The 26,007-nt window shown below is 43.5% G+C and overlaps 5 protein-coding genes across 6 annotated transcripts; 4 read left to right on the top strand and 1 right to left on the bottom strand.

Moving 5' to 3' along the window:
• Positions 1-712: 712 nt before the first annotated feature.
• On the top strand, positions 713-3,246 carry LOC107278228 (uncharacterized). Its single transcript, XM_015769633.3, has 2 exons — positions 713-1,110; positions 2,765-3,246. The coding sequence occupies exons 1-2, from the start codon at positions 808-810 to the stop codon at positions 2,942-2,944; spliced, it is 483 nt and encodes a 160-aa protein (XP_015625119.1). The 5' UTR covers positions 713-807; the 3' UTR covers positions 2,945-3,246.
• Positions 3,247-3,336: 90 nt separating this feature from the next.
• LOC4330635 (APO protein 2, chloroplastic) lies at positions 3,337-6,662 on the bottom strand. The gene is made up of 4 exons (XM_015769631.3): positions 6,424-6,662; positions 6,210-6,277; positions 5,226-5,546; positions 3,337-4,395 (listed from the first exon to the last, which is right to left on the bottom strand). Exons 1-4 carry the CDS (start codon positions 6,553-6,555, stop codon positions 3,567-3,569), a joined length of 1,350 nt encoding a protein of 449 aa, XP_015625117.1. The 5' UTR covers positions 6,556-6,662; the 3' UTR covers positions 3,337-3,566.
• A 1,236-nt stretch (positions 6,663-7,898) lies between these two features.
• On the top strand, positions 7,899-9,821 carry LOC4330634 (GDSL esterase/lipase At5g37690). The gene is made up of 6 exons (XM_015769632.3): positions 7,899-8,220; positions 8,309-8,436; positions 8,526-8,652; positions 8,770-8,882; positions 8,992-9,241; positions 9,343-9,821. Exons 1-6 carry the CDS (start codon positions 7,968-7,970, stop codon positions 9,588-9,590), a joined length of 1,119 nt encoding a protein of 372 aa, XP_015625118.1. The 5' UTR covers positions 7,899-7,967; the 3' UTR covers positions 9,591-9,821.
• An 840-nt stretch (positions 9,822-10,661) lies between these two features.
• On the top strand, positions 10,662-22,024 carry LOC4330633 (mediator of RNA polymerase II transcription subunit 23). Of its 2 annotated transcripts, XM_015769628.3 has the most exons (21): positions 10,662-10,889; positions 10,976-11,019; positions 11,412-11,511; positions 11,595-12,569; positions 13,090-13,327; positions 13,573-13,790; positions 14,141-14,354; positions 14,658-14,944; positions 15,356-15,439; positions 15,649-15,743; positions 15,946-16,108; positions 16,185-16,430; positions 16,951-17,118; positions 17,196-17,309; positions 17,430-17,555; positions 18,055-18,200; positions 19,275-19,518; positions 19,604-20,366; positions 20,482-20,663; positions 21,120-21,223; positions 21,398-22,024. In XM_015769628.3, the coding sequence occupies exons 1-21, from the start codon at positions 10,740-10,742 to the stop codon at positions 21,597-21,599; spliced, it is 4,863 nt and encodes a 1,620-aa protein (XP_015625114.1). In that variant the 5' UTR covers positions 10,662-10,739; the 3' UTR covers positions 21,600-22,024. The 2 variants fall into 2 exon arrangements, with proteins under 2 accessions (XP_015625114.1, XP_015625115.1); XM_015769629.3 differs by lacking the exon at positions 15,356-15,439.
• A 1,082-nt stretch (positions 22,025-23,106) lies between these two features.
• Positions 23,107-24,464, top strand: LOC4330632 (MYB-like transcription factor ODO1). The gene is made up of 3 exons (XM_015769385.3): positions 23,107-23,325; positions 23,461-23,590; positions 23,686-24,464. Exons 1-3 carry the CDS (start codon positions 23,193-23,195, stop codon positions 24,188-24,190), a joined length of 768 nt encoding a protein of 255 aa, XP_015624871.1. The 5' UTR covers positions 23,107-23,192; the 3' UTR covers positions 24,191-24,464.
• Positions 24,465-26,007: the final 1,543 nt, after the last annotated feature.

Genomic DNA, 26,007 nt, shown 5'->3' with positions numbered 1-26,007 from the left:
TAGGAACGAATTTTACACTCGACGATAAATTAAGAGATCTAAAGTGAACTTATTCCTTCTCCAAATCGGATAAACCGAGGGACGCTACCACCAAGTGGCCCATCCGCCATATCCGGGCCATGATCCCAAAGCCCAACAACTAACGGAACCGTATACGTCACCCACGCCGTCCACCTGATCGCCACATCGCGCGAGGGCGATGCACCGTGGGATCCACATGAACAGCACAGGCGCACAGCAATAACTCCATCCGAGTTTACTGCTACCCCCACGGTGACGCAACGCCTCTCAGGCTCTCCGTGTCCGTCCGTCCCAACGGTCTCGCAGTAAATAGACCCGGAGCAGCGGTACACTGGCACGGAGCAGCAGCGCAGGCTGCGCTGCTAGTGCTCGTCCCCCGTCCCGCGCGAGCAACGGTCCGCTCGGTCGCGATCTCGCGGAGGCCGTGTAGCCGACCGGCCGCGTGCATCGGCGGGCTGAATACGTACGCGAACGCGAGGCGACCCGGAATTCGCCGCGCTCTCTCTCTCGCGCGCGGTCGGTGATCCCGCCGGCGCGCTCCCCGGGCAGAGAGGGAAAACAAAAAACAAAGAAAAGCGGAGACGCCACGACGCCAACTTTAACGAACCCCAACGAACGATAAAGCCGCCCCAACCGCTGCCCAAGCGCCAAAAAAATAATAATAATAATACACACACATACTGACACATACACAGTAACACAGAGAGGAGAGTGAGAGAGAGTCTCTGCTTCCGGTGAGTCAAAGCTCCCGGCGCGGCCGGCGGGAACGGCGAGCGGCGACCGAGCATGAGGGAGCAGGAGGAGGGTGGCCTGCAGGCGGCGGGGCGCCGGGGTGGGGTTGTCAGGGCGCTGCTCGGCCTCGGCGCGATCGCGGAGGGCGCCGCCGCCGCCGAGGGGGGATTGCCGAGGAAGGCGGGGGCGGGGGACGGCGGCGGCGAGGAGAGGAAGGCGGTGGTGAGGGTGGTGGCGGCCGACATGCCGCCCGCGCTGCAGCGGCGCGCGTTCCGCTGCGCCCGCGACGAGCTCGCCGGGATGCCGCGCTCCCCGCGGCGGCTCGAGCCCAAGCGCCTCGCCCTCGCCCTCAAGAAGGTTAGTATAGTACATTTCTTAGCCGGTGTACTTACCTTGCGTAAGTACCAGAACTCCATTACTGTACCTGCAAATTGGTTGTAGAGTTAGCTTGCGTATCTGGAAGAACAGGGCCCTCGAGTAGTCAGTTTGCTCCCAAAGATGCATTAGCCAATGGAATTAACTGATTAATCATTTGTCCGCTGCTGTTTTTCTCCACTTGTTCATTAGATTACCTGAGACTGTTCTTCAGTGAGGACAGAATCTTCCTTGCCATGACTAATTAAGCTTCCGATAGTAGGTGCTTAACTGATCGCGTCGAGCAGTGTTGGTTCTTGGAGTAAATGCATTCGCACAATGCTTGCACATGCTTCTCACGGCAACGCAGTCATAACTGATGTACCAGTAGCACGTATCCTTTGTCGGGGCCTTATTACTGGCTTACCGTGATAAGGATTTAAGATGTTTGTCAAGTGCATTCATGTCCATGCTGATTGATCACCCCATTTGGTTGTTGCGTAAATGATGATTTTGGTAGCCCCTGTAGGCTGTAGCTATCTTCATGCACCTGAAACCCAAATTGGCCTGTTGTTTGTCATGGCAAAACTGGAAGGGTCAGAGAATCATAGGCAGCTCAAGTATCAGTTTCTGAACACCTAAGCAGTAGGGTCAAGCTGAATGAAACTTTGGCTCTTCGTTGTGGGTGTGCTAAGATTTCCTCATGCAATCTAGCATGTACTCCTAACTACCATTGCTAGCATTAATACGTTGCGCAATCAGGTGGTCATATCATCTGGTTGTCGATCTGTCATTGACTCTTTGTCTTGTGCAAAAGGAATTGCAAGTTTGAGCATGGGAATGCATCACTCGATTATGACCCTGTTTAGTTCCCACGCAAAAACTTTTCACCCTGTCATATCGAATGTTTGGACACATGCATGGAGTATTAAATATAGATAAAAAAATAATTACACAGGTTGCGTGTAAATTGCAATACGAATCTTTTAAGCCTAATTGCTCCATGATTTGACAATGTGGTGCTACAATAAATATTGTCTAATGACGGATTAATTAGGCTTAATAAATTCGTCTCGCAGTTTACATGTGAAATCTGTAATTTGTTTTGTTATTAATCTACGTTTAATACTTTAAATGTGTGTCCGTATATTCGATGTGTCACGCCAAAACTTTTCACCCCTGGATCTAAACACAGCCTATAGAACTTTAATTTGCATATCTTGGTAAAGTTTTGTCTGCCACTCATAAATATTCAGTTCTTGCCCAATGTGAGAATAACGTCCAAATTCTATCTGTACCTTGGATAAGGGATCTAACAGAACCGAATGTTTTACATAGGACGTGTTATTAGCTATTTAGCTTATTGGCTTAGTTTGACCATGCTGACCAGTAGGCAAAACATTTTATTTTTCATCCTGCAATTCTAGTTGGACCTAACTAACCCTAAAATCTTCTCCGCGTGCCTGAATCCTGCACAATCTCCAACCAATCAGCAACCAAATCTGGGACCATTCCACAATTTTTTTGGTCCATGCTTATCAAGCAACCGCACTTCCTATTATTTGTCCACAAATTCTATAACTCGTCATTTTGTCCATGTTCATCTACTTCCATATGCAATACTATATAAATGATGGGAGCTTATCCTTCGCTGCAGGAGTTTGACACTGCTTATGGACCAGCTTGGCACTGCATCGTAGGGACGAGTTTCGGTTCATATGTCACCCATGCCCGGGGTGGATTCTTGTACTTTTCCGTTGATAAGGTCTATATACTGTTGTTCAGGACGGCCGTGGAGCCCCAACCGCATTGTGAAGATCAGACAGTTAGTTCATGAATTTATGCTGTGAAAACATCCCAAATGCAGTTGTCCAGCTACGCCAAGACCTTGTGCATTGCATGAATGGGGACTCCTTTTTGGCGCTTATATATATGGTTCTAATGTCAAAAAATATTTCGAGTGGCTAGTGTGATTCTGTTAGTTTATGGCTGAATGCGGTGTACCTTAGATTTCTGTCATTTCTGTCGCCCCTTGTAGATGGTCAGATAGGAACAGAAGCTGGCCAGGGAGCACAAATGGGTGTATATTGTCATGCAATCCCTCAGAATGCAGTGAATCAGATGAAAGTTTGTGACTCATTTTCTGTTGTTCAAGGCAAGAATTGCTGACTGTGTTAATACCAGGATATTTTATTGGTGTTCACTTTTCACACAAAACACAGCTCACCATATAAACCATATCAGCATTAGCAAATGCATCTCGAACTGCTGTAAGAAACATCCATGCCTCATACAAAGAAGAATTTGGTAAATGATAGCGAGCATATGGTACAAACAATACAGACCTAGACAAATTCTGTTTGAGCTAATTTCCTGCCTTCCTGGTATATACATGAGTAAAACTGTGAACCTCTGGTCAGACAAACTGGAGCTTGAGGTGACAATAGAAACGTCTTTGTTCAGACGACCATTTCGGCCTCTCTCAAACTTGTTGGAATTCCTATATCTAGTCTCATTGTGGCTTTGTACTTCTCCGGCACCTTTGCACCAGCCTGAACACATATCTCCACAATCGCAGGTGCCTGCCCATAGAAACTCTTTAGATCCCTCTGCAAGTCCTCCCCGGATTCTGGCAGGTGCCACACATATCTAGGAGGTATTAAGTCATCGAGCACTGCTGCTTGCCATCCATGCTGCCCATTCCTCTGCTGGTGTTTGAAGGCACCACAATTCCGTGCTTTGTGGCCACTTGCTCCTATATGAACCTCTGGGCAGTATCCACAAACCCGCACCGCGTAGCCCTTCATAAGCTTCAAGGCACCATCCCTGACTACCTCCCATGCTTCGAGTGTTTCCTCAGCTAGAGCAACAATCTCCTCTGGGCTTGCTGGGGCAATAATCTCGTTATCATTTAGTTCTTCAAGAATTGGATGCTCAAGTTTGTAAGGCTCTGGGTCTGGTAGGTCATCCTCATTTGCATCAACAAACTCGTTCTTTCCGATTTTAATAATGGGCTTTCTTCGCCGCTTTGTGGGGTATTCAGGAAGATTAACTCCAGCTTGAATGCATAACTCCACAAGAGCAGGGATGCGAGGTACAGCAAACCTCTGATCATGAGGGATACGCTTCCCTAAGCGATCCTCTAGATGGTAGGCTTCAACCGGCACAAAAACAGCTTCAACCAAAGTACCTCCCCAGTCATGTTGCCCCCTACGTTTATCTGAAGACATTCCTTTGCATGTTCGGAAAGGGTGTCCAACAGATCCAACATGTATCTCACTGCAATGTCTGCAAGATAAACACACATTATTTCCTCCCACAAAATAGAAGTGCACAATCTTCATTGAAAGAGGTGCTTGTCGGTGAACTGAAAAGTGCATATTAACATAAAACAATTAAAAGGTACACAATTGTCAAAATTACAAACTCAAAATGATGGATCATGGAACATGGTACTACCAAGTAGAAACAGTACTAGGATCATGAGCATGATGGCCTCATCATAAGCCAAAATAGTCAGAAAGTTTATCCAAGGCGGTCGTGAGATTTAAATTACGCTAAACAGAAACTATAGTCAAAATAATTGCAGATATTCCAAAATGCAGACTTTTATAAAGCAAAATGGAAGCTTATCTGGAACTAATAATATCTAAACTTATAGAAATGCATGTACTCAATGCGAACAATTAATGAGTTCTTGGAACAGATACTGTTTCATAGCTTCAATCAATAATCAGATAAAATACAACTATGAATAATAGAGGAGTCACCACAGATGCCATGCAGTTCATTTTGGACTTGATGCTTGAATGATCTATGTCTAATAGAAAGCCTCATTAGAGAATTGGCACAATACATCGATTAAGCAGCTGAATATCTTCATAATTTATGCCATATACAAATACAAGTCAGCAAATTGATATATAATGAAGTTTCTTACATCTTGTTTTATAGAATAATTTCTACTTCCTTATTGTTCTATGCGTTGTATGCATCCCAATGTGTTGTGTGGTTTATGTCAAGATGGAAGTACAATTCTGTTGTCCAATGCATGTGGAATTAACACAAACAAGATCTGTGTATATAATGATCAGGATGGGATGGAACAGGAGAATTACTTGCATCCTTTCACTGGAATTACTTTCATAAGCCTCTTCAAGTTGTTGATCAGCAAAATTCTTGCATTATACACCTTGTATGCAACTGGTATCAGTCTTTTGATCAGCATCCCATTTTTTGGAGGTGGTAAAGATCGTTTGGGTTTCCCTTCAGCTTTCTTTGCCCTCTCTTTTGCTCGGCGTCTTAACTCCAATACTGGTATTGGAAATGGTTTCTTCTCTCTTTTCGAGTAATTAGGTGGAAAATCAGCATTTTGAACATGTTCATTTGTGATGATGATGGTTCTAGAGCAAGGTTGGGAGATACTTGAAGCAGGTGCTCTGAAAAATATAAGGAAAAAAGACATTAAATGGAAATAATCAGGACATAAGATCCTAGAGGTAGTATCTATAACACATTCAATTTCCACTAAACCAACTCTACTAAACCCTAGAATGAAATATCACCCCGCATCAAGATCACAGCTATTACTTAAAAAGTTACATTTTTACAAAATGGAATGTCAACTCAACAAAATTCACTAGAGATAGTCCTAAGTAGAAAAAAAAATTGTGGTCTGCTTGTGACCAGATGAATTAACAACAGAGATTGTTGACAAAAAGGGAGTTGGACAAAGTGATTGATTTCTGACATGGGCTAGCAAACCAAGCATATTTGCATTCTTTGACAAGCATGGCAGTTTATATTTCCAGATGTTCAGGATATCGCTGTGACAAAGCGCAAACAGCCCATTCTGTCACCTGACAGATGTCTTAACTTTCACGCTTCTTTTACCACATCAAGTGACACTTCTAAAACAACAGGTACATATCTCGCTGGTGTTAGTTTGTGGAGAGCAATGGGAACCAATACATATTGTCCAACCATCTTCCATTGCCCACTACCACGACACAGTTACTATGAATTCGTCCGAGTAGCAGCAATCTAACAACTGAACGTTTTCAAACGTTGCCATAGTTCATGGAGCAGATAGGTGAACCAACCTGAATCGACCACCGCGTCCACCCGCACCCTTGGCAATCCCTGCAACCGCATCCGGATACTCCCTGACCTGTACCAAGCAGCCACTAGAATCAAACAACAGAGCCGAACGGTAACGCCACCTAGGCTAGCCTCACGATTACCCAGCTGTATAACTACTGTGGTCAGACAGCAGTTGCTCCTCTCGGAAGAAGGGGAACGGGGAAACGGGCCTACCTGGATGCGGGGAGCGGACCACCGGAGGCCGACGAAGCAGCGGAGAGGCGGGAGGCGGGAGGAGCAGGTCGGCGGAGCGAGGAGAGGGTAGGGGGAGGACGTGGATGGCATCATCGCCAGAGCTCCTGTCATGGCGGCGAGCCCGCCGTGTCGCCACCGGAGTGAGGCGGAGGCCTCGCCGCCTTGGTTTCCCTCTCCTCCGTGTCTCTTTCACCTCTCTCCCTATCCTCGCACGCGACGGGGGGCTCTCTTGCTTTCCAGATTTTTTATCGGCCTTCGTGTGTCGGAAATTTTCGGTCCATCTCATCTGTTAGAACTGGGAAATAATGGCCCAAAATAGTCCAAGGCCGATCTGTCTGGCCGTGTATGGGAGTTATAGGGGCCGTAATGGGCTGCTGCGTACTGGATTATTAGCCCAAAGAAAACCAGGCATTGCCCCAGCCCAGGTCAGGCTCACGCTGGGTATGAGATGCTAGCTTCTACTAGTAAAGGAGTTTCACGCAATCTCCTGAAGATGAAGATGAAGTGTTTCACACAAAACGAGATGATAATAACGTGAGATTAATTGAGTTTTAATTATTACAAACTTAAAAAATAGATTAATCTTATAATTTAGAATAATTTTCATATAGAAAGTTTTCGCACGAAACACACCGTTTAGCAGTTTGAAAAGCGTGCCACGAGTATCCAAAATTTAATTCAACTTTTGTTGGAGAAAAGAACAGTGCCTAAATTTGAAATCTATTACTTCGATCAAATTATTAAGTACAGCTTTAATACCAAATTTACCATAAATGTTTAAGGTTTGCAAAACTATAGATTTAATAATAATGTTATCACAAACTATATGTTTTAGAATTTAATTCACCATCACTAATGTTATGTTAGAGTTATAAACATCTAAAATTTGTTATTAAACTGACACCTAGACATATAGTTATGTGTTGATTTGATTACTAAATTTGTAATTTTGCGACACTCCAGCTTAATTATATAGTTTGTAGTATTAAGTTTGATATTAAATCGGTAAGTTTCATTTTGAATATATAGTGTTCTGTAATAGTTTAATTAAAAAATGAGAACTCTTAAAAATTCTATAGTTTGGGGAAATTTATTCAGAGAAAAAGGGAAACCTCTTGTTCAGTCATATGGTCTATTTGATTGCAAAGGTCGCTGATACCCTTCCCACTACCGATTTAAACCGTCAAAGCTGCTCTATAGAGCAAAGAGAGCCAAGTTCTTCAACCACCTCAGCTACCACACATGCCAATTCCTCTCTGAATTCGTTCTTCAGATGGCCACACGAATAGATATATGTTGCACGGTTCATCACTGCACTCAAGCTGACAAGCTGGGAAACTTGAAACGGTGCGCTTAGATTAACCCAAACTTGTAGAGAATGGCACGACTTAACCACGCCACCGCGTACATCCGCGCGCTATAAAAATCCGTGCGTGCCACCTCGTCATGCAACACAAGCACAGCATCAGCACAAGTGCACAACACATTCACAGAGGCGCAGATACTGATAAGCCGAAGCAACAATGGCAGCTCAAGCTCTCGCCGCCGTCGTGGCCATTGCCGTGCTCGCCCAATCAGCCGCCGCCGCCGCGGCGCCGCCACCGGCCAAAGGCCCGGTGACATACGTGTTCGGCGACTCGATGTCGGACGTGGGGAACAACAACTACTTCCCGCTCTCCCTCGCCAAGTCCAACTACCCCTGGTACGGCATCGACTACCCCAACGGCGTCGCCACCGGGAGGTTCACCAATGGAAGAACCATCGGAGACTACATGGGTAAATGCAAAACCAATTCAACTTGCTAGATAACTAGCTGATGATCCACACGCGCATTCGACCTGATTCAGTATTTCGGTTGATGCAGCTGACAAGTTCGGCGTCCCGTCCCCGCCGCCGTTCCTGTCGCTGTCAATGGTCTACGACGACGTCCTCGGCGGCGTCAACTTCGCGTCCGGCGGCGCCGGCATTCTGAACGAGACGGGCGTCTACTTTGTAAGTCGCATATATCGCATCATCGTTATGCTTTACGATTTGTTACTTTTGTTGGCACTGTTTGTTGAACGTGGCGTGCCGATTTGCAGGTTCAGTACTTCTCATTCGACCAGCAGATATCGTGCTTCGAGATGGTCAAGAAGGCGATGATCGCCAAGATCGGCAAGGAGGCCGCCGAGGTTGCCGTCAATGCGGCGCTGTTCCAAATTGGACTTGGTACAATATTTTCCTCTCGTGAATCGATCGGCCTTTTGAGTTTTGACCGCATTTGATCAGATAGTTAGCTGGATTTTTAGCCGTTAAATGACGTGAAATACACTGCTGTTTCTGAAGGGAGCAACGACTACATCAACAACTTCTTGCAGCCGTTCATGGCGGACGGCCAGACGTACACGCACGACACGTTCATCCGCCTCCTCATCACCACTCTGGACCGGCAACTAAAGGCAGAACACCCACCAATCTCGCCGTGACAGTGACCCCCCCATTAGCCAATTTTAAAGAGGTGGCCTGATATATCGTCCATGGCGGTGGTTGAATTGTTCGTTTTTGCAGAGGCTGTACGGGCTCGGCGCGAGGAAGGTGGTGTTCAACTCGCTGCCGCCGCTGGGCTGCATCCCGTCGCAGCGCGTCCACTCCGGCAACGGCAAGTGCCTGGACCACGTGAACGGCTACGCCGTGGAGTTCAACGCGGCCGCCAAGAAGCTGCTCGACGGCATGAACGCCAAGCTGCCCGGCGCGCGGATGGCGCTCGCCGACTGCTACTCCGTCGTCATGGAGCTCATCGTCCACCCCGAAAAACACGGTAATTAATCAATCAATCAATCAATCAACGCAAACTTCCGGCGCGTGTCGGCGGGCGTGTCTCACCGTTGGCGATGCGTGTGTGCGTGTGTGTGTGTGCAGGGTTCACGACGGCGCACACGTCGTGCTGCAACGTGGACACGACGGTGGGGGGCCTGTGCCTGCCGAACTCGCGGCCCTGCAGCGACCGCAAGGCGTTCGTCTTCTGGGACGCGTACCACACCTCCGACGCCGCCAACCGGGTCATCGCCGACCTCCTCTGGGACGCCATGCCGAGCGCCGGGAGCGGGGGCGCCGCCACCACCCCTCTCGCCGCGTCGCCGGCGCCGTCGCCGTCTCGGGCGCCTTAGTTCACCGATCACGACGTACTGTAGTGTGTCAATTGTGATGTGTACTTTTGTAGCGCCGTACGTGCTCGTTCGCGCGGATTGTTCTTGGAAGCGCCGGTGCTGGGTACTAGTAGCTGGTCGAATTCACAAAATTCGTTCAAATTATGTTTTTGGGACCATCCCAATGGGACATATCAGATGTGTGATATGTAGGATCATCCTTGAGTTCAATATACTCCAATATTTGTAAGAGTCCTAGCATCGATGCTTTTCGTTTTATCACTCAAAGCCAAAAATTAAAATTTTAAATTTAATTTCATAGTAGTTTTTTTTATCGTGATTTATTTTCAGCATTGGTTTTTATTCAATCTCTTCTCTATCTCTATTATTATAAAAATTAAAGATGTTTTTGCCGGTATTTTGGTACGTCATCCGTATTTGAGTCGGTTTTTAAGTTCGTTCGTTTTTGGAAATACATATCCGTATTTGAGTTGGATTTTAACCTTGTTTCCTTTTGGAAGTATAGAAGGAATCGTATAAAAAATCTTTTGAAAAAACTCGCATGCTAACTTGAGATGAAATACAGACTCCTAATTGCAGCTCATGATTTTTTTTAAACAATAAATATCAAAGTGAATTCCCACATTGAATTTTACCTTAGCTAAATTGTGTAACAATAATAAAATTAAAATAACATTTACTTGTTGCAATGTACGTGTATTTTTTCTAGTAAGGACAAATATATTAAAGTTTTAATATAAAATCATCACGACTTATAATTAGCTGTACGTAAAATAATGAGACCAAGCATGATACTACCTATTCCACCTACGTTAAAGAAAAAAGAAATGAAAGGAGTATATAACCGGATGGTATTTGGTAGCTTTCGATTATATGGCCACTAATTTGAACCACAAATATACCAGAGAACATGTTTTTGTTCTGTTTCAATTTCAATTTTTCGACCCAAGAGAAAGGTAGAATGCATACCAGCGGTCTGGATCCGTCTCCATGCAGCTGAGACTACACATCCCACCGTCCGTTGATCTGTTCCCTTTCCCCCAAACTGCAAGAGCTCATCAGGTCAGGTCCGCCACACTCCTAAACCCTCGGTCGGAGCAAGCCCACCGCACCACTCCAGTCGCCGGCGACGGAAGCGGCGCATCGGCGATGGACGGGGCGCACGGGCAGAGGCAGCCGATGTCTCCGGCGATCTCTGCTTCGGCGGTGCTCCCGCAGCAGCGGCAGATGCAGCTCCACCACCACCACCACCACCCGGCGCGGTCGTCCATCGCCGATCTCTTCACCCTATACCTCGGCGTGCGTGCCTTGTCTCTCCTCCCCAATCTCTAACCGTGGTGCACTTGTGAACGCTAGCTCAGACCCTGGGTTTCTGTGATTTGCAGATGAACTCGAAGCAGCGGGTCGAGGATCCAACTAGGGAGACCTCGTAAGTTTGATTTCCCACTTGTTGGACTTCTAATTGGGGATTACTTTTTAGGGCTAGCTGGATTGCTCGAGGGCTCGAGCACATGAAACATTATGATAGGTTAGGTCGGATTATTTTGTCCTTGTCGTTCGCGCTTTGTTCAACTTTACCTTTGAAGGCGATGGCTTCTGCAATGTCCGGAGATTTTTTTTTTGAAAGGAATTCTGGAATATCCGGAGATTATTGCCGCAATTTTGGAACTAGTGTGCTGTACTCTAGCGGTTTTTCGTGCCTTGTTCATTTTGATATATGGTAGTTTTTGGACAAAATTTGATATGGTAGTTTGACGATGGAAGTCAATTCAGCAAGCTTTTCTAAAACTGTAATGCATAATGGGCATTGAATTTCCTCAGGAACAAGTTGCAGAAGAGAGTAACTGCTATGAACAGAGATCTGCCTCCCCGAGATGAGCAATTCATTTCGGATTTTGAGCAGTTGCACATGCAGTTCCCAGTAAGCAGAATCATTACGCAAGTACTTTTGTTTATGTCATGAGAACAGAACAAATTTATTATTTGATTTGCATGTTTCTTCAGGACCAAGAGCAGCTGCAGGCAGTTACGGAATCAGTTCTCATCTCATTTGTCCTGCAGTGTAGTAGCCACGCCCCACAATCTGAGTTCTTGCTCTTTGCCACACGTTGCCTGTGTGCTCGAGGCCACCTTCGATGGGACAGTCTCCTTCCTTCTCTACTTAATGTAGTTTCCTCCGTGGAGGTACCAATGGGGCAAGGGGTTTCTGTGACTACTGGTGGCCCGGCAACATCTTCTTCATCAGCTATTGCAGTGCCAAATGCCCCAAGCTTTCACCCTTCAAATCCCACATCTCCATTGTCAGCAATGAACACTATAGGATCTCCCACTCAATCTGGTATCGACCAACCCATAGGTGCAAATGTCTCACCCATTAAGGGAGCAGAATTCTCTAGCCCTGGACAGCTTGGTCTGACAGCTAGAGGTGACCAGTCTCGCAGGGGAGCAGAAATTAGTTATCTGCATCACTTATCCTGTAGAATTATTCTAGCAGGGCTGGAGTCTGATTTGAAGCCAGCCACCCATGCTGTGATATTCCAGCATATGGTAAATTGGCTTGTTAATTGGGACCAGCGACCGCATGGTGTGGACCAAGCTGATGCATTGCAATTGCAAACCTTGAGGCTTGAAAGACCTTTGCATGAATGGATGCACCTATGCTTAGATGTGATATGGATTCTAGTTAATGAAGATAAATGTCGTGTTCCATTCTACGAGCTTGTTCGCAGCAACTTGCAGTTTCTCGAAAATATTCCTGACGATGAAGCACTAGTTAGTATTATTATGGAGATCCATAGGAGGAGGGACATGGTATGTATGCACATGCAGATGTTGGATCAACACCTTCATTGCCCAACATTTGCAACTCATCGGTTCTTGTCGCAATCATACCCAAGCATAGCTGGTGAATCTGTTGCTAATTTGCGTTATTCTCCCATTACTTATCCAAGTGTATTGGGAGAGCCGCTACACGGAGAGGTGATATTACTTTTCCCCCTCTTTACCCACCTCTCCCCTTTTAAGTTTGCCATTGAACCTGTATGCATTGACTTTGTACTTGTGGACTGAAGCTCAATTTTTATGTTCATCCGATATGCTCTGCACATATTTTGACTGCATAGAGATATTGCAGTATTCTTTGACCACATTGGGGCTACGAGCCTACGAGATTGAAATTAGTGTCGCAAAATGGCTGGAATATCCTTGCAAACTCTTTAGGATTGTTGTAGTATCCTCTAACATTAACAGGGGATGACATGCTAACACATTTTGTTTGAGTGATCATGAATAATTTCACAGGAGGGAGAAATAAACGGAAAAATCGCAAAGCATCATAACATGCAGAGGCAAAATATATTTTGCAATTAAATTTCAACACACCGCATGTTTTTCAAGGATGGATCAGGAAAATTGGCAGGAAATGAATAGATAATTGAGCTATTAGTTACTAATGTTGGTTTGGGTAGGATCTGAAATCTGATATAACTTTGTTGTTTAGGATCTTGCAAACTCCATTCCTAAAGGGGGTTTAGACTGGGAACGTGCTTTGCGTTGCTTGAGGCATGCACTCCGCACAACTCCGTCACCAGACTGGTGGAGGCGTGTTCTTCTTGTTGCTCCTTGTTATAGACAACATCCTCAACAATCATCAACGCCAGGAGCTGTTTTCTCACCTGATATGATCGGTGAGGCAGTTGCTGACAGGACAATTGAACTACTGAGGCTCACGAACTCAGGTTAGAATTTGAAAGTTAACCATTTACCTTGTCAATATAATAAAGTTCCTTTTTCAAGTGGACAGCTGATGGGAATATAAATTTCAAATGTTCTATTGATGCACCCTTTTCACTATTTTTTCTTTTAGAACGTGAAACTTTTACCTCAAGAAATTAAATTTGCTTACCATTATTGTCAGATATGTGCAAGTCTTTGGTAACTGTCTGTTGCCTATATTCATTCTTTCTTTTTTATGCTGTTGCAGAGACTCAGTGCTGGCAAGATTGGCTTTTATTTGCTGACATTTTTTTCTTTCTGATGAAAAGTGGCTGTATTGATTTTCTTGATTTCGTGGACAAGCTTGCATCTCGAGTAACAAATAGTGATCAACAGATTCTTCGCAGTAATCATGTCACTTGGTTACTCGCACAGATTATCCGCATTGAGATTGTGATGAACACCCTTAGTTCGGACCCAAGGAAGGTGATGTCTCTTTCTAAGATCATCTGCAAACACCTCTTTCTTTTGGTGAATCATATTCAATTGATTAGTTGATGACATGATTTTGGTACCAAAAAAAGATTTCCTCATGAAAATATTCAGAGTGCTTTATTTTGTTTCGTGCTCATCTTTTGGGAACTGCAAGGACTAACAAGTAATAACAGCGATCGACAAACTCAGCTAAACTAATCTCACATCCAATTGCTATAAAACTTTAAATACATACAAACTTTTGGTAATACTTCTAATGTTTCCTTTCATGATGTCTTGTGGTTGTCTTAATTTACCGTCTATAACTCTATATACCATTCTGGTATTTCTTCTGTTACCAGGTTGAAACTACAAGGAAGATAATTTCGTTCCACAAAGAAGACAAGAGCCTTGATCCAAATAATATCAGTCCTCAAAGTATTCTTCTTGATTTCATAAGTAGCAGCCAAACTTTGCGGATTTGGTCTTTCAACACTTCAATTAGAGAGCATTTGAACAGTGATCAGCTTCAGAAAGGCAAACAGATAGATGAGTGGTGGAGACAAATGACAAAAGGTACTTGGTACTTGTCCTTATTCATGGAATATGAAAGTATCACTATGCTTTTGATATAAAATATTGCCTGGTAGATCTAGAATTCATGGAAAAGAAATTCTCCGGTAGATTCTGGGTAGGCAATATGGACTGATTAAGTGTAGAAAATTCTACATAGTAACACCACAACTCATAATTCAGGAGGTGGATACATTTTCTTGAAAAGAGAGATATTTGGCTGTAAACCATTACTGTTATTTTCAATTTTGTCCCCATTCATGTATCTGTAATAAAGCTTTGTTACTGTTTCCCTTGCAATAATAGCTTCTGGGGAGAGGATGATAGATTTTACGAGCTTGGATGAGCGGGCGATGGGCATGTTTTGGGTTCTCTCCTTCACCATGGCACAACCAGCATGTGAAGCAGTCATGAACTGGTTTACATCAGTAGGAGTAGCAGATTTAATTCAGGGACCCAATTTGCAGCCAAATGAAAGAATGACAATGATGCGTGAAACTTATCCACTGTCTATGTCATTGCTTTCTGGGTTGTCTATCAATCTATGTTTGAAACTTGCTTTCCAGCTTGAAGAGACCATATTTCTTGGCCAGGTAAAAACACTGTTGCTGCTTATCTTTATTATTATTTTTTTAACTCTGCTCTTTATGGTTTGGAGACCAGTGCTCATGTGCCTTTAATTATTACTGAAAAACATCAGAATCAATATGTTACAATCTATCCTGAGTAAAAATAAAATGACAAGCAATTCATATGTTTATCTTTTATCTATTAAGATCTCCTGGCATAATAGCTCATGTTAATGAACTTAGCTGTAATATATGAATGATTTATAACTTTATATGTTAATGGTATATGACCAGCTCATCATTTTTGATCTTCGGAATGACTTTGCTAGAAGTGCCCATATAATCACAACTATATGTTCTTCTGTTGACGTACTAATGTCCATCTCTCTTTACCATACACTAATTTTCTTACATAATTCTTCTGTTCTTTGGTAGAATGTTCCTAGCATTGCTATAGTGGAAACCTATGTTAGACTGCTGCTTATAACCCCTCATTCATTGTTCCGCCCGCATTTTACGGTAAGTCTTGCCTCCTGTTGTAATCTGTAGTATTCATGTGAAGTTTATGGCTTTATGCTACCTTGTGATTAACAGTTGATTATTCATTTGCTCTGATTTCTAAATTAACTTTCTGCAATTGTAAGCATAATTCAGTTTCCTCAATAACATGCAATTCATATTCCTTTTTAAACTCTGATGTCTTCCTATGGTTTTATTAAACCTTGCAGACATTAACACAAAGATCTCCATCTATCCTGAGCAAATCTGGTGTGTCTCTGCTCCTACTTGAGATACTGAATTACAGGCTACTTCCTCTATACAGGTAATTTAAGTAATTTAATATTTGTTTTCTGCTATTTGCCTTGAAAGCCTTTTCTTATCATGCATATCCACAATTGGAATGTCTGACCTCAGCAAAAAAGGTTTGATGATCATTTAGAAAAAATCTTAGTGTTTTGTTCCATTTATTGTTTATATTATGGTGCACCTTTTGGTTTACATCTATGTGAATTTCTTCTGCTCAGGTATCATGGGAAAAGCAAGGCATTGATGTATGATGTTACAAAGATAATATCAATGATTAAAGTCAAACGTGGAGAGCATCGTCTTTTTAGATTAGCAGAAAATTTGTGCATGAATTTGATTCTCTCACTAAGAGACTTCTTTTTGGTGAAAAAAGAATTGAAGGTAACCTGCTTCATCTGGAAATTTCACCTGTTACTAAATTCGCATAAAGTGAACTTCTTTATTTATGTAAATGTAGGGTCCAACTGAGTTTACTGAAACACTTAACCGCATAACGATAATAAGCCTTGCTATCACCATGAAGACACGTGGAATTGCTGAGGTCGAACATATAATTCATCTTCAACCATTATTAGAGCAAATTATGGCAACGAGCCAGCATACATGGTCAGAGAAGACTCTAAGATATTTTCCTCCCCTTATTCGAGATTTTTTAATGGGGAGGATGGATAAGAGAGGCCAAGCTATCCAAGCATGGCAGCAGGTACTATTATCTTATCTTTTGGATTGAGTACTTGGTGTCTTGGCCATTTATATGCTCCTTTTGACTATTATATGGAGTTCATATACATTCGTCGAATAACAATTTAGGGAGTTTATAGTTCTTTTGTATCAGTTGTTGCCAAATCATGCTGCTGTTAGTTGATTTTTTTAAAACCATGTAATCACTCTTTTATAAGCAGTCTATTGATGGAGAATGTACTGATGGATTTTACACTTTTTTATGTACTATTACTATTACAAACGGCAATGAATTCTTTCACCTCTAGAATGGTATTAGCTGGCTAAGATAAAAATTGCAGTCTTGTTTTGAAATAGGCTTAGATTAGCAGTATAGCAAGACTAGTTTTAGAAAATTGTAAGATCTCGAAAAGTCTTGAATTTCCAAGCCAGTACTATTTCTGGTGTCCTTTAGTTGCTATAACATGCTTATTAAATGAAATGCTTTTCTAGGGCAAAATATTCCTTACCTTTTATGCTTGATGATTTATCTTCCATTGCAGGCTGAGACAACTGTTATTAATCAATGTAATCAGCTACTCTCACCATCTGCTGAGCCAACCTATGTTATGACATATTTAAGTCACAGTTTCCCTCAGCATCGTCAATATCTTTGTGCTGGTGCTTGGATGCTGATGAACGGACATCTAGAGATCAACAGTGCAAATCTTGTATGATTTCTAATTAGCAATTATATTGACATAAAAGATTCTCTCTATGTATATATGTCTTTTTAATCTTACTGCAGGCCCGTGTTTTGAGAGAGTTTTCACCCGAAGAAGTTACAGCAAATATTTATACAATGGTTGATGTTCTTCTGCATCATATCCAACTTGAGCTGCAAAGAGGGCATCAAATTCAGGTGTTCTGCCTTTTTTTTTCTTTTCTTATTCGGTGTGCTAAAAACACTCTTGTTGGCTGTTTGTTTATGTGGGCTACACTTATTCAGTAGCCAATATGCATTCTTTTTCTGATAATGCAGGACTTACTCTCTAAAGCAATTACGAATCTTGCTTTCTTTATCTGGACACATGAGTTACTTCCATTGGACATTCTTCTGTTAGCTCTTATTGATAGAGATGATGATCCTTATGCTTTACGCCTTGTGGTAAGTCCTAAAAGTTTTCAGGGTTACATGCCATATATTTGAAGTCATGTAAATCTCCATAACGATTCTTTACTTTTTTGCTAACTATTCCCAACTGTTAGATGCTGTCTGCAAATGTTCAACAGCTCTTCTTGGCCATGTATTACAATTTGCAAGCCACTAGTTAGATCTTTCTTGCTAGTTATGAAACTACTTGATATGATTATATCTGCACTATTGTGAACCATGATAAAGAGTGAAGCTAATGGAAATGTTATATGCATGCTAATAGAACCATGACAAAGAGCGGTACAACTGTGATTTTACTAATATACCTTGTATTTCATCTAAACAATGCCTTGTATTGGACTACTAGTTTTCTACGATAGCTGCATATATGTTGTTACTTGTATTTTGGTAATTATATGCATATTACTTCAAAATTTAATATATTACTGGTTGCTTCAGCTATTAATTGACAGATTTGGGCATTCTTTAATTTATAAATGTAACATCACAGATAAATCTCCTTGAAAGACCGGAACTTCAGCAAAGAATTAAAGCATTCTGCACTTCGCGTTCTCCAGAGCATTGGCTAAAAAATCAGCCTCCAAAAAGAGTAGAACTTCAGAAAGCCCTCGGTAACCATCTCTCAGGGAAAGAACGGTAATTTCAATCTTCTAATTCTTCCAAATTTGTTTAAATGTTCTTTTAGCACATTGATAAAAATTATGCCAATTACTGCATATGTCAATCATGAAGACTCTATGCATTCTCGATCTTATTTGCCCGCCGAATAGCAATTGCAGTTAGCCTTTTTTTCAATCTGAAAAATATCATTACATATTTGCTTTTCTTTTATGTCTATTCTTTTGTTTGAAAAATCTATAGTACTCACTCCGATCACTTTTACAAGGTGCACATGCACTTCTGAAGTTTTGACTTCAGAACTTCACATATCTTTATCTATACTATTCTAGGAGGCAATGTAGGCAGTGAATCTGCCAGCTCCACCAACTCTATCTATATCTATACTATTCTATGTGCTTTAAAATTACAAAATAATCCAACATATTGGTTTAATCTTATTTCATCTCTAAAATACAAGTTTATCATGTAAAGGCATCTATAGGGATGAATTGTTCTAAAACCTAAAACACATATAATTGTTCCAAACAATGCTAAAACACATATAATTCATATTTACCCGTAGAAAAGCATCGGTATTTAGCTAGTAATTAGTTGCAATTATACATATTCTTAGTGAACTCAAGCTTGTACTGGAATATGCCCCAAGGAGCCAGACATACAAGAGGGTAGCATTTACAGAAGACACCCTACACTATGGGATTAATCAACAATACAACAAGCACATATACTACTTAACACATCCGGCCATCATTTTATTGTTAATAGCAACATAACGCTGAGAGGTTCATGGTCAAATTTAGTCAGAAGATTGGACCAAGTCAAATCGTGCCTTCTAAAAATGAATGGAGCAAGTAGTAACCTCAATTCAAGCCTCTAACTGATATATTATCTTCTGATAATTTCTTGTGTTCTATGTCCGTACAAGCCATTAGGATGCCAGGCTTTGTGGATTTGGAGATATTTGTTTTTTTCAACCATTACACATCTGTCATTGTGCCAATTTGGTTTCAATGGAAGTCATGAAAACTTAGCTTGCTGCCTTACTTTAGCCAATTTGTGTCATTATGCTAATTTGTCTTTTCAATGCAGTTACCCCCCCTTTTTTGATGACATTGCTGCTCGTCTGCTTCTAGTCATCCCGTTGATAATTTATAGGCTTATTGAGAACGATGCCACAGATATCGCAGATAGAGTCCTTGCAGTTTATTCTACCTTTCTGGCCTTCCATCCTCTAAGGTTTACATTTGTGCGTGATATTCTTGCATATTTCTATGGTCATCTTCCATCCAAGTTAATTGTTAGGATCCTCAACGTGCTGGGTGTTAGCACTAAGGTAGACCCTATATACTCTTTGAGTTATTATGGTGCTTCCTCCTGCCCATCTTGGTTAATTCTTTACTAATGTGTGCAATTTATAGACACCTTTCTCAGAATCATTTGCCCAGTATCTAGCGTCATCAAATTCATCTATTTGTCCACCACCGGAATACTTCGCCAACCTTTTGTTTGGCCTTGTTAATAATGTCATACCTCCTTTGAGTTGCAAGTCCAAATCAAACCCATCGGATGCTGCTGGCAGTACAGCACGCACAACTTATAACAAGCCTTATACATCTTCCGCTGGAGGAATCAGTAACTCTGATGGTCAGAGGGCATTTTATCAAAATCAGGATCCTGGATCATATACACAGCTTGTTTTGGAAACAGCAGCCATTGAAATTCTCTCACTTTGTGTGCCAGCTTCTCAAATAGTATCCTCTCTAGTTCAAATAATAGCACATGTACAAGCAATGCTCATACAGTCAAATAGTGGTCATGGAATGTCAGGTGGTTTGGGCCAAAACTCTGGGGTGCCGACTTCTTCAGGTGGGGGAGTTGAACCTGTTGGTGCCAACCGACCAAACACCACAGCAAGTGGAATCAATGCATCTAACTTTGTTTCTAGAAGTGGCTATTCCTGCCAACAATTGTCTGTTCTGATGATTCAAGCTTGTGGTCTGTTGCTGGCACAACTCCCACCAGAATTCCACACACTTCTATATGCAGAAGCAGCCCGGATCATAAAAGATTGTTGGTGGCTTGCTGATAGTTCAAGGCCTGTTAAAGAGCTTGATTCTGCTGTTGGGTATGCACTGTTGGATCCTACTTGGGCTTCTCAAGACAATACATCTACAGCCATAGGTATAAGAACAAAGCTTTGCTGTGTTCTTCACATGTTCGATATTTTGCTTATATAGCTAAACTTTAGCTTATGTATCACAGTTCCCCTTATGTGTATGTTCCACCTTGCTTGCAGGTAACATCGTTGCCCTTCTTCACTCGTTTTTCAGCAATCTTCCACATGAATGGCTTGAATCTACCCATACCGTCATCAAGCATCTTCGGCCAGTCAACTCAGTTGCCATGTTAAGAATTGCTTTCCGCATATTGGGTCCCTTGTTGCCTCGTCTAGCCTTTGCTCGACCTCTGTTCATGAAGGTATTCTTGGTTTGCTTACCACTTCCTGATGGTTAGATTTTTGCATTAATAAATTGGAATTGATTTTGAGTTAACTGCTGGGGACAACTTCGTATGATATTGGCGCTTTGAACTGGATCAATATATGTTTACTTGCAATCAGTAGCTATTACAGGATCGTGCTTTGTCTCTTAACATCTTCAAAATTTTATTTAATTACATCTTTTGGTGGCATAACCTACTAATCGAACACAGAAAAAAAACATTATGTAGTTTTCTGTATTGCTTTGTGTTGTCCTTTTATGCAATTAAGCTAAAAAACGAACTGCAGTTCACTTTTGCTTTATTACTCTATGGTCCATGTACATCCTATTACGAGATTTGTTCATCTTGACCTACACACCACAGTAATTCTATATGAAGAAACTACTGTCTTCCGTTCTCTACTAATTTAGTATATGCTGCTGGGATCTACAGACCTTGGCTTTGCTGTTCAATGTGTTGGGGGATGTATTTGGGAAGAATTCTCAGGCTTCACCTCCTGTGGAGGCATCGGAAATTGCTGACATAATTGACTTCTTGTAAGGCGCACTTCATCTTTTCCGCACTTGTCATCTTCCCTGGCATGCAGTTTGTTTCAGTTCTCCTTCTACACTAATTGTTACTGCATAACTCATTCTGCATTATATTCTCACTGCATCGTTCTCTATATATAGTCTTATAACAGTTATTTTTTTTCTTTGTTGCTAAAATAGGCACCATGCAGTCATGTATGAGGGTCAAGGAGGTCCCGTTCAGAGCACTAGCAAGCCCAAACTAGAGATATTGACGTTATGTGGGAAAGTAATGGAAATTCTGAGGCCAGATGTGCAACATCTTCTATCCCACCTGAAGACTGATCCAAACTCTTCAGTTTACGCAGCTACTCACCCCAAGTTAGTTCAAAACCCATCTTAGTATTACAAGGCCATGGAGGAGAACTGACATATTTCAGTCGGAAAGATGGGAGGTTGTTCGAATGTGTTTCTAGAAGGCGAGATTCTAATTGCCGCTGCTTGTTAAATGAAAATTTGCTTGCTCCTTATGGCCATCACAAATTCATGAATGAAAATTAGCCTGTTAAATGAAAATTACAAGTTCATGAATGTTGTAAAATAGACCAGACCTCATCCCCTAGATCTTGCTGGAGGGATAAAGGTTGATGATTTACAGTAGTTGTAACTAATAGCTTCATTAGGCCGGGATGTAGATTGAGATTGCCCTAGTGGTTAGAGAGAGACATTATTCTCCCGATCCATGTTTTCACTTTGTAGCTAGCGTTGTTGTACATGAATGTAAAATACTTGATTCAGAATTTATAACATAAACACCAAATTCTATCAGGCCAGGCATACGATTATTCGTTACTCCATTCAGGTTGCAGCTCGTCAGAGCTGTATTTATTTGCACGACCGCAGGAATGCGCGGCAATCAGTGGAGTGATGCTATTAGACAAGCAGTTGGTTGATGGTCAGAGTCAGGCCTCGCCATCCATGTACGGTTCTTATCAGAAGATTGAATTCTTGCAAATTTGTTACGGAGAGAACGGACCACTCACATTTCAGATAACGACCATTCCCATAAGTGGGCAGCTGTGAACAATGTACTATCACCGTGAGCTGTGGCTATCATGTTACTTGAATGCACATCTTCGAAAGGGGATGCTCAAAATATCGTTCGTTCAGGTTACTACCTCCGCATTCTTGCACTGCAGACTACTGTAGACAGTACTACATCGAGGTTGGCTTTGTAAACGCCGAAGGTTCATGGTTATATACCATTATAGGGTCAACACAAGCTTATCTTATCAAACATAACAAGGTGGTGGATGTGTTGCATAGTTGTTGGCGAAAATATACGGTAGAAACTGCATATAAACATAGAAACTATTATAGGATAAAAAAAATGGACGTATGAGATTTGTAAAAGTTGAACGTCTATAATTTGTCCACGTCACTATAAGTAATACTTTTACTACTAAATTTAATGAATTAAAAATTTTGCTACAAGTAAAAATTTATATATATATATATATGTGATTTCTCTATATTTATTTCCGTTGGAGTATACTCCGTTTCCGTTGGTGAATAATGGATATCACTAGAGAATGCAAAAATGCTTTGTATTGTACTCGTAGAAGTTGTCCTGTGCTGCTGTGCACAGGGTGAGCGAGCTGTGACACAACTGCTCAAGGACGTGGATCCTCTGCAGACTGCAGTGGTACTGACACTACGCAGACAACGCCCCCGTCGAGAGCTCAGTCCAGATTACACGTGTACGCGTAACAGCATTTTGGAGGCCTGGAGGGCCAGGAGGCTCGCAGCCGATGTCAGTGACGGCCTGACGCCGTCACGCCTACGACTCGCCTCGGCCTTTCCACTTCTGGCCGCATCTATTAATCCCCGAGCAGCGCCGGAACCTCTCCAAATTAAGACTCGGGTGAGCTCATCAGGCTCAGTTCATCCCTCTCGTGAGATACAGATAGCCTCGCAAATCAGGGATCAGCGTGTGATGGGCAGGCAGCCGTGCTGCGAGAAGGTTGGCCTGAAGAAGGGGCCATGGACGGCCGACGAGGACCAGAAGCTGGTCACCTTCCTCCTCTCCAATGGCCACTGCTGCTGGAGGCTCGTCCCCAAGCTCGCAGGTGCATGAGCATGCATGACCATGTGTTTCCATCTGATGCGCGAAAGGGAAAAGGATTCGCGTTAACATGCAGATCGTCCTGCAACTGCAATGGGAGTGACTGTGCCTTCGGGTTTTTGCTATGTTTCACTCGCAGGGCTGCTCAGGTGTGGGAAGAGCTGCCGGCTGAGGTGGACGAACTACCTGCGGCCCGACCTCAAGAGGGGCCTCCTTTCCGAAGAGGAGGAGAAGCTGGTCATTGACCTCCACGAGCAGCTCGGCAACAGGTGACAATGCCTCCAAAATCAGATGCTGCCGCATGCATGCCGCCACTCGATCCAAAATCTCATGGTGTTTTTGTGCGTCGCGTGCGTGCGTACAGATGGTCCAAGATTGCGGCACGGCTCCCCGGGAGGACGGACAACGAGATCAAGAACCACTGGAACACCCACATCAAGAAGAAGCTCAAGAAGATGGGCCTTGATCCCGTCACTCACCGGCCGGTGATGTCACTCGCTCAGCCTGATCCCCTGAAGCAGCAGCAGCAGCAGCATGAACCGTCCGTCTCCGGCGGCACCGGTGCCGACGACAAGGAGGAGGAGGAGGAGGAGACGCCGACGAGCGCCCAGCCACAGGGCGTCGCTTGCGCTGCTTCATCCGCCTCCGCCGTGTCGTCGTCATGCTCCTCGTCCGCCTCGGCCTCCGCCGCGACACCCGGCGCGGACGTGGACTGGCCCGGCCTCTTCGAGGTGGATGCCATTCTTGACATTGACTGGGCTGGCTTATTGTCTGCCTGCGGCGACGATGGCGGCTGCAGCGCCATTGGCGTCGATATGTTGTTCGACCAATGCTCTGACGTTGGCTTTGATCAAGATGTGTGGATGTGATCCTGATCCTGACAGGAGAGTTTACGTCCGTGAGTAGAATTAGATTGGCCGTGAAGTTGAGATTCATATCTTCTTCTTTCACTCTTCTTTGTTTTCCTATATTGAATTCGTCCATGACAAGCATGCATATTTGTTGACAATGAAGAAGAGAAGAAATGGTTTGGTGTGTTTTGTGATAAAAAATGTAGAAAGTGTTCAAGCAGTTGCAGTTCACTTCATTTCGGGGAATCCATCCCTTATGAGCAAACATCAAAATCTTAGTCCATTTTTTTTCTTTTTTGCTCTTGAGAAAGTTCTTTTAAAAGGAGCTTGGTTGAATACATGGATTTGTTCAAATGATGACACACAGCAGAGAGCCTGGAGCCAAGCTCACCAGATTTATCTCCAGTCTGGATAAAGTAGCACTTTAGTGGAGTAGTATTCAGAACATACCATGATCTAAAATTTCTAAACCGTGCGTGGACCAATCAAGGGATAGAAAGGCTACACTACACAAAAGCATCCTCCTGAAAACGCTTTCTTTATTTGGCGAGGTTTAGACGAGAATAAAACTAAGCAACAACACTCAAAGCTAGCGTGTGATTTGACACTCCGAACGATCAACTGATCAAGGCCCCTTGAGGATACCAGGCACATTATACAGTGCCAGACACACTTGTCAGCCATGAAAGTATGAAAACGAAGCTAGCTTGTATCGCACTACCGCCTACGCACGTACATGCGTGATGCGTCGTCGGCGTGGTGTCGACTGCCACTCGGTGCTCGGCCCGGCGGCCGGTAGGTGCCCGGTCGCCGGCGCCGCGCGGCCCAGGTTGACATTTTTGGGTGGCCGCCGCACATACATACGCATACGCCCCTGCCCGACGTGTGATCGGTCGATGTGCCCCGCAGCCGATCCGCCGGGCGGCGACCCGCGAGAGCTACGTGCGTGCAGTGTCCCATCGACCTGACGTCCCCTGCAGTTTGCACCACGATGTCACTGCATGCCGATGGCGGCAGCTGCGCGCCTGCATGCGCCCCCTCCTCCGCGTGACCTCACCATGGCGTAGCGCTTGCGTCACCTTACCCTTTCGTGGTTCCAAACTTGCAATAGGCCAATCAATCGAAAGGGTACCTGATGATAATGTATTAGTACATTACAACGCATATGAGATTATGAGTAGATAACACGATAATGTATTAATTAGTACATTGTAAACGTATGTTTAAATTTTCTTCTGATCGTAGCTAGGAGTAGTACTGAAAATAAGGCCCTGACGTCTCAAACGCGACCCTTCTGACTTCTGAACAGGCACGTATGTACATAGCTGCATACATCATAGCATGCGGTCCGGACCGCCTCTTGAGGCGCAGCATGCATGCCTGTAAAAGTGTAAAGAGAGTAATAGTAGGACGCATCACTGCATCGCATCGCATCGACTGATCATTCACGTCTCAAGCGCTCGCTGCTACCCGCAAAAAAAAAGAAAAGGAAATCAGTGCAAAGTCCTAGTATGATCACCAATCCGCAGTCGCAGGCACGGTGCCAAATCATGAACAATCGATGCCGACAAATCATGATGCCCTCAAAATTCACCTCATATTCATGCATTGCACGCAGCAGCAGCGAGCGAGCGCGCGAGAGCCAGCAGTACGGGGCCGGCCGGCGATCGACGAGCGGCCGGCAAAGGCCCAGGTGGCTCGCCACGGCTGGCGGGCGGGCGGGCGGCGACACTAACTTTTTCAGAGCGAAGCAAATTAGAGCGCGGCTGCAGGTGGCATGTGTCAAATGCTGCAATGATGCCACAAACCGTAACCCGGATCTATCCTAGATCGAT

The sequence above is a fragment of the Oryza sativa genome, chromosome 2 (assembly GCF_034140825.1).
Source record: "Oryza sativa Japonica Group chromosome 2, ASM3414082v1".
Lineage (NCBI taxonomy): Eukaryota > Viridiplantae > Streptophyta > Magnoliopsida > Poales > Poaceae > Oryza > Oryza sativa.
This window is presented reverse-complemented; position numbering and strand designations above follow the sequence as displayed.